The sequence below is a fragment of the Antrostomus carolinensis genome, unplaced genomic scaffold, assembly GCF_000700745.2.
Source record: "Antrostomus carolinensis isolate BGI_N321 unplaced genomic scaffold, ASM70074v2 scaffold46842, whole genome shotgun sequence".
In the NCBI taxonomy this organism is placed as follows: domain Eukaryota; kingdom Metazoa; phylum Chordata; class Aves; order Caprimulgiformes; family Caprimulgidae; genus Antrostomus; species Antrostomus carolinensis.
This window is the reverse complement of record NW_010298505.1, coordinates 1-10,394: the sequence shown is the minus strand read 5'-3', so window position 1 is coordinate 10,394 and position 10,394 is coordinate 1. Positions and strand designations below refer to the sequence as shown.

General features: G+C 55.4%; 1 protein-coding gene across 1 annotated transcript in view; it reads right to left on the bottom strand.

Moving 5' to 3' along the window:
• LOC104520695 (transient receptor potential cation channel subfamily M member 2) overlaps positions 1-8,452 on the bottom strand; it is a 13,003-nt gene extending 4,551 nt beyond the window's left edge. Inside the window, exons 1-12 of the mRNA XM_029083610.1 lie at positions 8,264-8,452; positions 7,858-7,943; positions 7,196-7,364; positions 6,569-6,749; positions 6,016-6,182; positions 5,400-5,580; positions 4,791-4,852; positions 4,372-4,572; positions 3,883-3,985; positions 3,543-3,664; positions 894-1,244; positions 363-500 (exon numbers count right to left, since the gene is read on the bottom strand). Coding sequence (XP_028939443.1) covers positions 363-500; positions 894-1,244; positions 3,543-3,664; positions 3,883-3,985; positions 4,372-4,572; positions 4,791-4,852; positions 5,400-5,580; positions 6,016-6,182; positions 6,569-6,749; positions 7,196-7,364; positions 7,858-7,943; positions 8,264-8,452 — 1,950 coding nt within the window. The remainder of the gene's footprint in view (positions 1-362; positions 501-893; positions 1,245-3,542; positions 3,665-3,882; positions 3,986-4,371; positions 4,573-4,790; positions 4,853-5,399; positions 5,581-6,015; positions 6,183-6,568; positions 6,750-7,195; positions 7,365-7,857; positions 7,944-8,263) is intronic.
• Between the last annotated feature and the right edge of the window lie 1,942 nt (positions 8,453-10,394).

Below are 10,394 nucleotides of genomic sequence, written 5' to 3'. Positions count from 1 at the left end.
CCATGCTGCCAGCCACACTGCCTCTTGCCCGGGGATGCTGTTTGTGGGTGGAAGACTTCTCCACCACAGCTGCCCTGCCCCTGTGTCTTGCCTGCAGTGTGCTGAACCCTTTCTCAGCCTTTGCAAGGAAGACCACGCTTCTGGCCCAGCACATCACCTCTGCCCACAGCATATGTTTTGGCTGGGAAGGGAGGGATCTGGCATCATGATGTGTGGCTGGGGATGAACATCAAGTGTCCACAGGCTTGGGCACTGCCATGGGCCAGCTCGCTTGCTGTCCCAAACACCAGCAGGTGCAGTCTTTCCTTTTGGGGCTGGGAGGTTTGGCTCCATCTAAGACTCTCAGCTCCGGGCTGTGGTACCTGGGCCCAGATGATTTCTGCTAGCTCCTTGCGGTTCTGGACCACAGCCCAGATGAGCAGGTCGCGGACTGGGTCCATGGTGAAGGTGACTCGGCTGGCTGAGCGCTTGTAGAGGGACCGGAGACTTGACCCCTGAACCTGCAAGGCATATGCTATGGTCAGACCTGTTCTCTTTCCAAGAGGCTGCAGAGAGCAGATAGCCCCTTGGCACAAAGCCACCCCCGAGCCCTGGGTGCCTGCCTCCGCCACCCACAGAAGTGCCTTCGCTGCAGATAGCAGGGTGACCAAGACTGGACTCATCCTGGAAATGCTACTTTTTCTAGAGCCAGGACATCATGTGAGGATGTGCTTCACCTGCCCAGTGCACCCACCCCACTGGGTCCTGCCCACCAGAGTCATGCAGGGAGTTTAAGTGGGATTCCTGAACAGGCAAGAGGACAGAGACCCCATTGCAACCTCCAGGACGTTTTCTTGAGCCAGCATCCCCCTCCCTAATGCAACCCTGCCACCACATAACCTGGAGATGCATACGTTCAACTTGATGTGTGGGACAGGGATGGAGAGCCGGGGACGCTCCATGTGCTTGGGCTTGGGGTAGAGAGGCTGTGTGGAGCAGCCCAGCAGCTCCCGCAGCACCTGGGAGACGTGGTGCAGTTGGATTCTTGGCATCTTGGAGCCAGCTGTGTGCTCACTCTCCTCCAGCAGGACCTTCTGCAGCTTGTTGTGGAACAGGCAGGATGGTGCCATGTTGTCGTAGAGGTAAACCAGGGTGTCCCAGGTGACAAACTCCTTGAGACGCACTCCCTGCTCCAGGAACAGCTTCACAAACTCTGGCTTGTTGGAGATCAGGGCAGCGGCCATCACAGGGTGGAGATCTGTGGGCTGGCAGGCCACAGGCAGAGTTAAGTGGCTCCATGATCCCAGAGCAGGGCCCCACCATGTTCCTCACTCAGGTGGGAGGAAGATTTTATCCCTGAGCACACAAGGAGTTTATGAGTGTGAGAGATCATCTGGGAGGTGCTGGGACTTGTGGGACATCCCACAGAGACACACTTCTGGGTTAATATTCCCTCTCCTCAGGCAGTGAAGCCCTCTGCTCCCTTGGCTTCTGGGTGGAGGGATCATAGAATGGTTTGGGTTGGAGGTTGGAAGAGAGCTCATCCAGTTCCAACCCCCCTGCCATCAGCAGGGACACCTTCCACTAGACCAGGTTGATCAAAGCCTCATCCAACCTGGCCCTGAACACTTCCAGGGAGGAGCAGCCACAGCTTCTCTGGGAAACCTGGGCCAGTGTCTCACCACCCTCACAGCAAACAATTTCTTCCTCACATCTCATCTCCATCTCCCCTCTGCCAGTTTCAAGCCATCACCCCTTGTTCTGTCACTCCCTGCCCTTGTCACAAGTCCCTCCCCAGCCTTCCTGGAGCCCCTTCAGGTACTGGAAGGCCACTGGAAGGTCTCCCCAGAGCCTTCTCTTCTCCAGGCTGAGTAGTCCCAACTCTCTCAGCCTGTCCTCACAGCAGAGGTGCTCCAGCCCTCCCATCATCCTCGTGGCCTCCTCTGGACTGGCTCCAGTAGGTCCATGTCCTTCTGATGTTGGTGGCCCCAGAACTGGAGGCAGCACTGCAGATGGGGTCTCACCTGCGGTGAGAGCAGAGTAGAGGGGCAGAATCCCCTCCCTTGACCTGCTGCCCACATTAGGGATGGAGTAGGGTAGCATGTAGACCCTCCTTCCCCAGCTCACAGGGATGCACCACACAAATGAACATGACCTCACAGGCTTGTCCCCTATGCACAACTCTTCAGCTGAAGGATCATCGTGCTCCTAGCTGGACCTCAGCCATGGGGAGACTGGCTGCTCCCAATGGTCATCTAGTAGTGTGGTGGCCTTTTCCTTTCCAAGCCAATCTTTACATGTGCTCAGAAGTGAAAGCAAGGCCCGTGGGAAAAGGGGTTACATGTCTGTCCTTGCAGGAAGGTACCTGCTTGACCTGTCACAGCTTGGTTTCAGCCTCAACTTTTCACAGCAGCCACACTGTTCCAGGGCTGCAAGCACCTGTAACAGCCCTGCCTGCATCAGCTCATCAGAGAGCCTGCTTCGTCCTCCCTAGAATCACAGAATCATAGTGGTTGGAAAAGACCTTTAAGATCACCAGGTCCAAACATTAACCAAACACTACCAACTCCACCTCTAAACCATGTCACTCAGCACCTTGTCTACCAGTCTTTGAAATCCCACCAGGGAAGGTGACTCCACCACCTCCCTGGGCAGCCTGTTCCAATGCTTGACTACCCTTTGGGTGAAGAAGTTTTTCCTCAGATCCAATCTAAACCTCCCCTGGTGCAACTGGTGGCCATTTCCTCTCATTCTATCGCTTGTTACCTGGGAGAAGAGACTGACCCTCGCCTCTCTCCACCCTCCTTTCAGGTAGTTGGAGAGAGTGAGAGGGTCTCCCCTCAGCCTCCTTTTCTCCCTTCCCCACAAAGGTGTGGATCTTGTTCAGGCTGAGCATTTTCACACCATCAAATATTTTCTCTTCAGCATCCTGATTCCCACCAGCTCTTACCAGCTCCACAAAAGGTGTGGGAGCTGGGAGAACCCAAACTGTCAAACAAAATAGGAAAATCCCTTCCAAGTCCCATGGACCCAGCAGAAAGGAAAGAAAACCCTGCTCAGCTTGGACTTCTCAACAGCTGGATCAGGCATGGGACAGCAGGGCTGGCTTGAGCTGCTCCTTGCCCCACTTGGTAGTAAAGTCTTAGCAGGCAAGCGCCAGGCTGGGTGAGATGAGTTTAGAGACAAGTTGCCATTTCACAAAATGGCATGAGTGGCAACCACAGGGCAGAGGTGGCAAGAGGTCTTTTTGACTCTAGGTTGGTGGGTTGTCTTTAAAAGACACCGGCTTTGAACAAAATACCAATCAATCACCTTTGTAAACAATTGTAAGCCAAATAGGACCTTTACAAGCAATGAATTGCAGTGTGTGCTCACTTCTGCTCTGGGTGTTTGAGTCCACTTTTGAAAGACAGGACAGCCTCTGGCAATGTGGTGGGAGTTTAGGGTCCAAGGGAAATGCCCTGAAGAACTCTCCTTAGGCACAGCAGACGTGAACTGTGCCCTCCATATCCACAGTCCTCAAGTGGGACCTGACCAGACAAGCAGCACTGGTACTGCCTTACCTTCCACTCGTGGTCGTCTGTGAAGACCTCACTCCGAGCAATGTCCACCCTGTTCCAGGCCACAGCTAACTTCAGCTGGTGGTCCCAGTTCTCACGACCAAAGTGGTCCTGGTTTCGGGATGCTGCATGCAAAGTGCATGTATTAGAAGAGAGGATCATTTACACCGTGAGAAGATACCACCTGGAAGCCCCCAGGCCCTTTGGGAGAAACATCTCTCCCCAGTCAGCTTAACATCACAAGGTTTGGAGACATCTTTGGTAACTTTGGTGCAGGAGATGACTTGTGACCCCCATCCCATTTTTCTCTCCCCATCACCCCAAGCAGCTCCCCACCCCTCACCTTTGAACAGGGCCTGGAGGATGGCCACATCCACGTCCTGCTGGCCATATTTGCCCTCTCTGAAAATGGTCAGGAGCTGCCGGCACCGCACTATGTCTTGAATCTAGAAGGAGAGCCATGGGCAAGCAGTCAGCAGCAGCATCTCCTCCCTGATGCTTCCTGCAGGCCCCCATCCTGCGTGGGCCAATTCCTTGCTTCCCTTGTGTTGCATGCAGAGCCCCTGTGCTGTGTGTCCCAGCCTTGGTTGGGGTTGGTCCTGAATGGTTCCTCTCTGCCCAAAGGGAGCAGGCAGTGGAGGAGCAGAGCTTGAGCCCTTGGGGTGCTCACTGGGACAATGCTGAGCATGGCTGGGGAGATATGGATAGTCAGTAGAAGATAAGTCTTAAACTTCATGCTGGGAGCCTTGTTGCTCATGGGCAATGACCCCTGGGGACCCCTTTGAACTTCACAAGCCCAGCAAGAGGACCTGTCTACTTGCAAGGGGCTCACCTTCTTGGTCCACTCCACCAGCTTGCCTTCAGTGAAAAGATCATAGGTGTCATGGAAGAACATGCTCAGCTTCTTCTGGATCAAGGCAATGGTTATCCTGGGCACAGGCAGGCTGGCCACCTGTGCGATGACATCGGCTACACGCCCAGACCCTTCCACGATCACACAGGGGATCCCGTTGGTGATGGCATTGTAGATGGTCTGCAACAGAGCAGGGAGACCGGTCCTAATCCCACCCACAGGCCAGCAGACCCTCTCTGAGTTGGAGACCCACACTACTGCTCCTCAGCACTCCCGTCCGGCTGCATTTCAGCCGGTGTGGCACCACGCTCGCACCAACACTGGAGAGCAGCACCCCAGGCAAGGAGCCCCACCACCCCCTCCAGCTCTGCTGGGAGCGGGCAGGAGCAGGTCCTTACGTCGAGTGTCCCGGGGCCTCCTTCCAGCACCACGCACACGATGGGGATCTTGATGGCGACACCTGCAGGGAAGCAGAGCCCATGGTCACCTCCCTGCAGGACAGCCCCTGCCTCCCATGCAGCTGAACGTGATCCCCTCTGAGCAGTGGGGTGTGAACGGCAAGGTGGGAGCACTGCTGCCTCACATTAGGATCCAGAAGACAAGGTGGATGATCTCCTGGCAGCCATGCTGCTGGAGCATGTCTGTGCACGTCTTAGAATAGAAGATCATTTGCACTGACAGAAGATACCACCTGGAAACCTCCTTGGAGGCTTGGCCTTCGGGAGAAACATCTCTCCCTGATCAGCTCAGCATCACAAGGTTTGGGGACACCTTTGTTGACCCTGTAAGTCAAGCAGCTGGCAGAGAAAGTCTCCTTGATTTGTGTCATCAAGGAACCAGGCTCCACATTTATCACAACAATCCTCTCAAATCCCTTGCCTGGAACCTCCAAGGAAGCCACAGTGTCCCCTCTCACTGGAGGCCAGGATGGACACTCCTCACTGATGGATGTCCCACCCCACCTTGTGCCCTCCCCTGCTTCAGGCCTGGCTATGTGTTGCTGTTACCTCCTTTCACCTTGGTCTGCTCCGAAATGAACTTTTCCAGTCTGGTCCTCAGGGGGATTTCCACCCCGTACTTCCCATGGGTCCCATCATCCACCAGGATGAAGTGGGAGTGGTTGCTGTCCAGGCATGACAGGCTGCCTTGGTTCTCCTCATCCAGTATGTACTCAGCTGGAAAGCCACCCTGTACGGTGCAGGAGAGATGCTGGAAAAAGCCTGGTAGGTCTGCAGAGGAGCACCAGATGCCCAAAGCATCCAGCCTGTGGGACAGGAACAGGCTGGCATGTGGGGACACTGGCCAAACAGCCGTCCCTGCCCTCCCTGCAGTCCTCACATCAGCCTTGCCCCATGCTCTTCTGTCTCCGCTCCACCTGCCCTCACACCCACAAAGGTCCTCCCAGGAGAAGCACAGCACCTACGCAAGACACTGGGTAGGGCAGAGGAGCTTCTCAGCAAACATCAGCCCAGGACCATCACTTCTAGTACGGCTGGGTTTTACCAGGGCTGCCAGCCACAGGTATGTCTTGAAGCACCCATTCCCACCACCATCCTTGGCAGGACTTCCCCATAAGTCCAGGCATAGGCAAAGAAAAAGCATCTCCAACTCTGCCTGGCTCACCATGGGGCAGACGAGGCTCTCCCGGTTGTACACAGTCCCCCAGGTGGCTATGCCAACAGTGACAATATCGCCCTCCTTGTGGCTGCAGCTCAGGATGAAGTCTCGCACTGCCTCTCCCACCTGTTTCATCACACCAGTGTGGGACCCCCCTGTGATGATCCAGGCCCCTGGGGGTAAGAAAGGGGCTTGGAAAGGGAGAGGCTCTACCCACAGCAATCTCCAAGCATCCCCCTATCTATATGGCTGCAAGAACACATGGTCCTTGGAGATACTCCATCCCCCACAAGATGCTTTCCCTGCCCACCACATCAAGCCCTGGCAGCACAGGAGATGCCTTCTTCAGCACAGTGTTGCATCTCTCATCCCAGCTCCCTGTGAGCATGTTTGCAATGACAAAGCAGGAACAGTCCATCTCTGGTGGCACTAGTCCAGACAGGGACCTACAGGCCTCCTGGGCCAGCTTCGCATCTCCACAGCAACCCAACTCACTGAACCTGGCATGGCCAGATGACCGGTCCCCTGCAATCACAGGGAGAGTCTCTGCATCTCTTACCAGTGGTCTGGGCTACTTTGACTAGTCCTTGCCGGAAGATGTTCTTCAGCCTTGGCTTCATGATGAAGTTTTTGGCTCCCCCGGTGACTGAGATGAGCAGGTTGGGTGCATCAAGGCCCCAGTGCTGTGTCATGAGGTGGTAGATGACCCGTGGAGGGGTATCCGAGGAGACACGCACATACTGCAAAAAAGGGAGCATGCATGTGTTTTGGGTAAAAACAACCGGGCCAGGGTAACAGGGCACCTCCACCAGAGTTTCTCCTGTTCCAGGAAAGAACCAACGGCTTCCCACACTGTTTCGCAGCAGAGTCCTGTTGCTGCTGCCCCAGGTCTTTGTGCATAACCCTGTTCCCATTTGCTTCCCAGGTTCCAAGAGCATTCCCAAGATGAACCTAAGGATGAGGATGGTGAACAGCCCCTCCTTGAAGTGTGGGCCTCACCACATGAAGATCAGTCTTGAGGTTTCAGAAAGGGGCTAGATACAGGGCTAGGAGAGAGGAGGGGTCAGTGTTGCCTTTGGGGCATTTCCACGATTTCCTAAACCTCCTCTCATTCAGGAGGGAAATATTCACATTTCATCTGCCATGGCAAGACCTCAACTCCGGCTCCCCGTGAACCACAGCTCACCTTCCCCATCTTCTGTCCCAGGCCTGTGAAGTGAATATCACCAAAGGCATCTGTTGGCATTTCCTGGATGTGCCTACTGGGGTCCCATTCCTTCCCCAGGAAGATGGGAGGTTTGGTAGCATCTTCCAGGTGCTGTTCCCTGAGATAGCCACACTCGCAGACAATCCTCCTGAAACACACACTACCAACTTTGCCAAAAACAATCTAAACCCAAAAGGTAAGGTCCAGCTGGCCCATCTGCCTTGGCCAAGCCAAGAAATATTTGCTTTCTCATTAAGAACATCACAGGCACTGGCATCTCCCACCCAGCTCATCCTCCAGCTCAGAACTTGTGCAGAGACAGAGGCATTGTTTGGAGGAAAATTTAGCAAAAAAAAAAGGTATTTCTGTCTGTAGAGGTTTAGGACTGAAATATTAAGGTTTCTCTGGACAAAGTACGGGTGGAAATGACTGCATGAGAAAGGTTCCTCACTGGGACACAGGATATCAGCCACGTGGTGACACACAGCGGGGTGAAGAATCAGTCAAAAAGGAATTTGTGAATCCCCTTGACACCAGCTCCCTGGACAGAAAGGTGGGATTGTCTGGTGCTGCAGCTGGGTCACCAAAGACCCCTCCTGCTTTCCTGGCAGGGGAGGGGAAGGAGGAACTGTCTGACTTACCCAGAATCTGATGTCTGGGAGCTTTCGACAAAGTAGGTGCATTCCTTCTTCCGGATGTTTTCAGGAATCCACGAGATGAGGTTTTCCTGAGGGAGCAGGAAAAGCAGCAAGGGGTCAGGGTTTCTGCAAAGGGACGGAAGTTGTGCCAGGGGCCAGACACCCTGGTGCTTGGAGCATATCTGAGTGCTTCTTCTGATGTGAAGGAAGAAAGCTCCATTGCTACCTGCAAGGACAAAGCCATCTGTACCCCAAGGAGAGGAGATATGAATGCTGGACATGTATCTCATGTTTGGGGTTTTTCTGTCTGATCTGTTATTAATGCTCCCATTAATGAGTCACCAGACAACTCATGCTCTTCTGTTGAGTGTGGCCAACCACCCCCTCTTCCAGCACCTCCTGAACTTGCCTTTTCATTGCTGCCGGTGGGGAAATGTGCCTTCCGCCTGCTCCTTGAGACACTGCTGCTGCTCCGATGGAGGTTGGGGACCACCTCGAAGTCACTCATCTTCCTGGGGTGTGTGACAGGGTCGTCTCCTCTCTCGGGGCACACCTTGTTCAGTTCAGAGGGGAGCACCTTGGTGCGTTGTCCACGCATGGCTGTGGCTGCTGAGTCTTGCCCCACTTGGCCTCCTCTCTCCTGTTTCTAGGCTGGGAGGTCCTGAACATCTCCATCCTGAGTGCAGCAGAAAAGAAGGAAGGATACCCATGGATTTTATACACTGGGACATCCTGTTCATCATTCCCTGCGTAGAGAGATGTCCGCAGGAAACCTGCCAGACTCTCACCACAGTCCTGACACAGGGGCCACATGGGTGGCGAACCACTGTCAGCCTCCAAAAATCTACTGTGCCCACCAGCACAGCTGCTTTGCTGCCTGCTCCACTGCTGGGCTGTCCACCACCCACAGCTCTCCTTGCTTGCTCCTGCTGCAGGCAGCTGGGATACTCCTGGCAGCAGGGAGAGGAGAAACCAGGTCTCTTGTGCGAGCAGCCCAAGTGTGGCTCTACGTGGAAAATCTGTACCAACATGCTGGCTGCAGAAACAAGGCTCTCATCTGTAAGAGGTTCTCATGACCCTGCAAGGTCCCCTGAGAGCCCTCCCAAATACTCACAGTCCGCATTGCTGGGTTCCTGAGTTGCTGAGACCAGAAAGCTGCTGGAGCAAGGATGGCAAAGCTCCTTGGCGTCTCTCAGGGGAATGGTGTCCTCTCAGGGGAGCTGGGATTAAGTCATGGAGGAAGCACAGCACTTGGGTAAGGTGCTTGGCAAAGCCATGGGGTCAGGAGGTCTGTGGTTAAGGAGGGGTTTGGCTGCTTTTCTGCAAGTCAAAGTCAAGGGTAGGGATCACACCCAAGGGTGAGGAGCCTTTCAGAGGGGACAAGGAGTGGTGGAGCACAACCATGGCTACCACTGGATTTCCTTCACGTCTGCATCCCCAGGCTCAGCGCTGCTGCAGGCAGGGAGCAGCCCGGAAACGCCTGCTTGTCACTCTCCCTGCCAGGCTGCCTCCAGGAATTATGCAGCCCCAGCGACCTGAAGAGACAGGTTTTGGCAGACTTGCTTTCTGCAGCAGCAAAACCCACTGCAGATCTAATTGCTGGAGAAAGAACAGTCTAAAGAAGGTCAAAAACACCCTTCATTCTTGCTCCTGGCCCCCCAGGGTGGGCAGGCTGGTGGGACATGGACACAAGCAGCTTACAAGCCCACACAGGAGGGGCTCTCACCCCCAGTCCTCCATGGGGACGCTCCCCAAAACCCTGTCCTTAAGGGCTCGGGAGCCAAGGGCAGAGCTTCTCCCGCAGCACACAGGAGGGGGGCTGCACCCCCAGGGGCTCTGTGCCCCACTGCCAGCAACACAGGGCCCCTCACCCGGGGGTCAGGTCACCTCTGGGCTGTGCAGGGTGGTCACAGCACCCATGGGGACAGGGACACAAAGCCCTGGTGCTGAATGCTGCTCATGACCCCTGCCCACCCCCTGCCCCTCGGCGAGGCTGCCCATACCTTCCCCACAGCATCCTCTGGCCGCATCCCCAGCTCCTCCACTCCCGGCCCGTCGCAGCAGTTCAGCCCTGCGTCCCTCTCCTCCAGCAGGTCATGTTGTCACTGGAGACACCAGCAATGAGTGGAGAACAGTGCAGAGCTGCCTGCAGAGAGGAGGAGATGGCAGAGTGGCTGGCAGCTTCCCAGCAAATCAGGCTGCAGAAGCGATCCCTGCTGAGAAGCTGCAGCGACCAGGGAAGCCCTGAATTTGCTCGAGCAGCTGAATCACACTTCCCACAGCGGCCATTTCCACCCGCAGCCTCCAAAGGCAGGGCTCTCCCTGCCCTCAGCTCCATGCAGGGCATGACGCTGGCCCTGAGTCCCTCTCAGCTGGTGTCACAAGCAGGGGGCTGCTCAGGGGATGGTGGGACCCCAGCGCAAGGGTGCTGCTGGAAAGGAACCAAGAGCTCTGATGGAAGATTGGGAACATTGCAGGCTTGGAGAGTGGGTTGAAAAATCCCTTCCCTAGTGTCCTGGTCTGAGCTGGGCCAGAGCTGG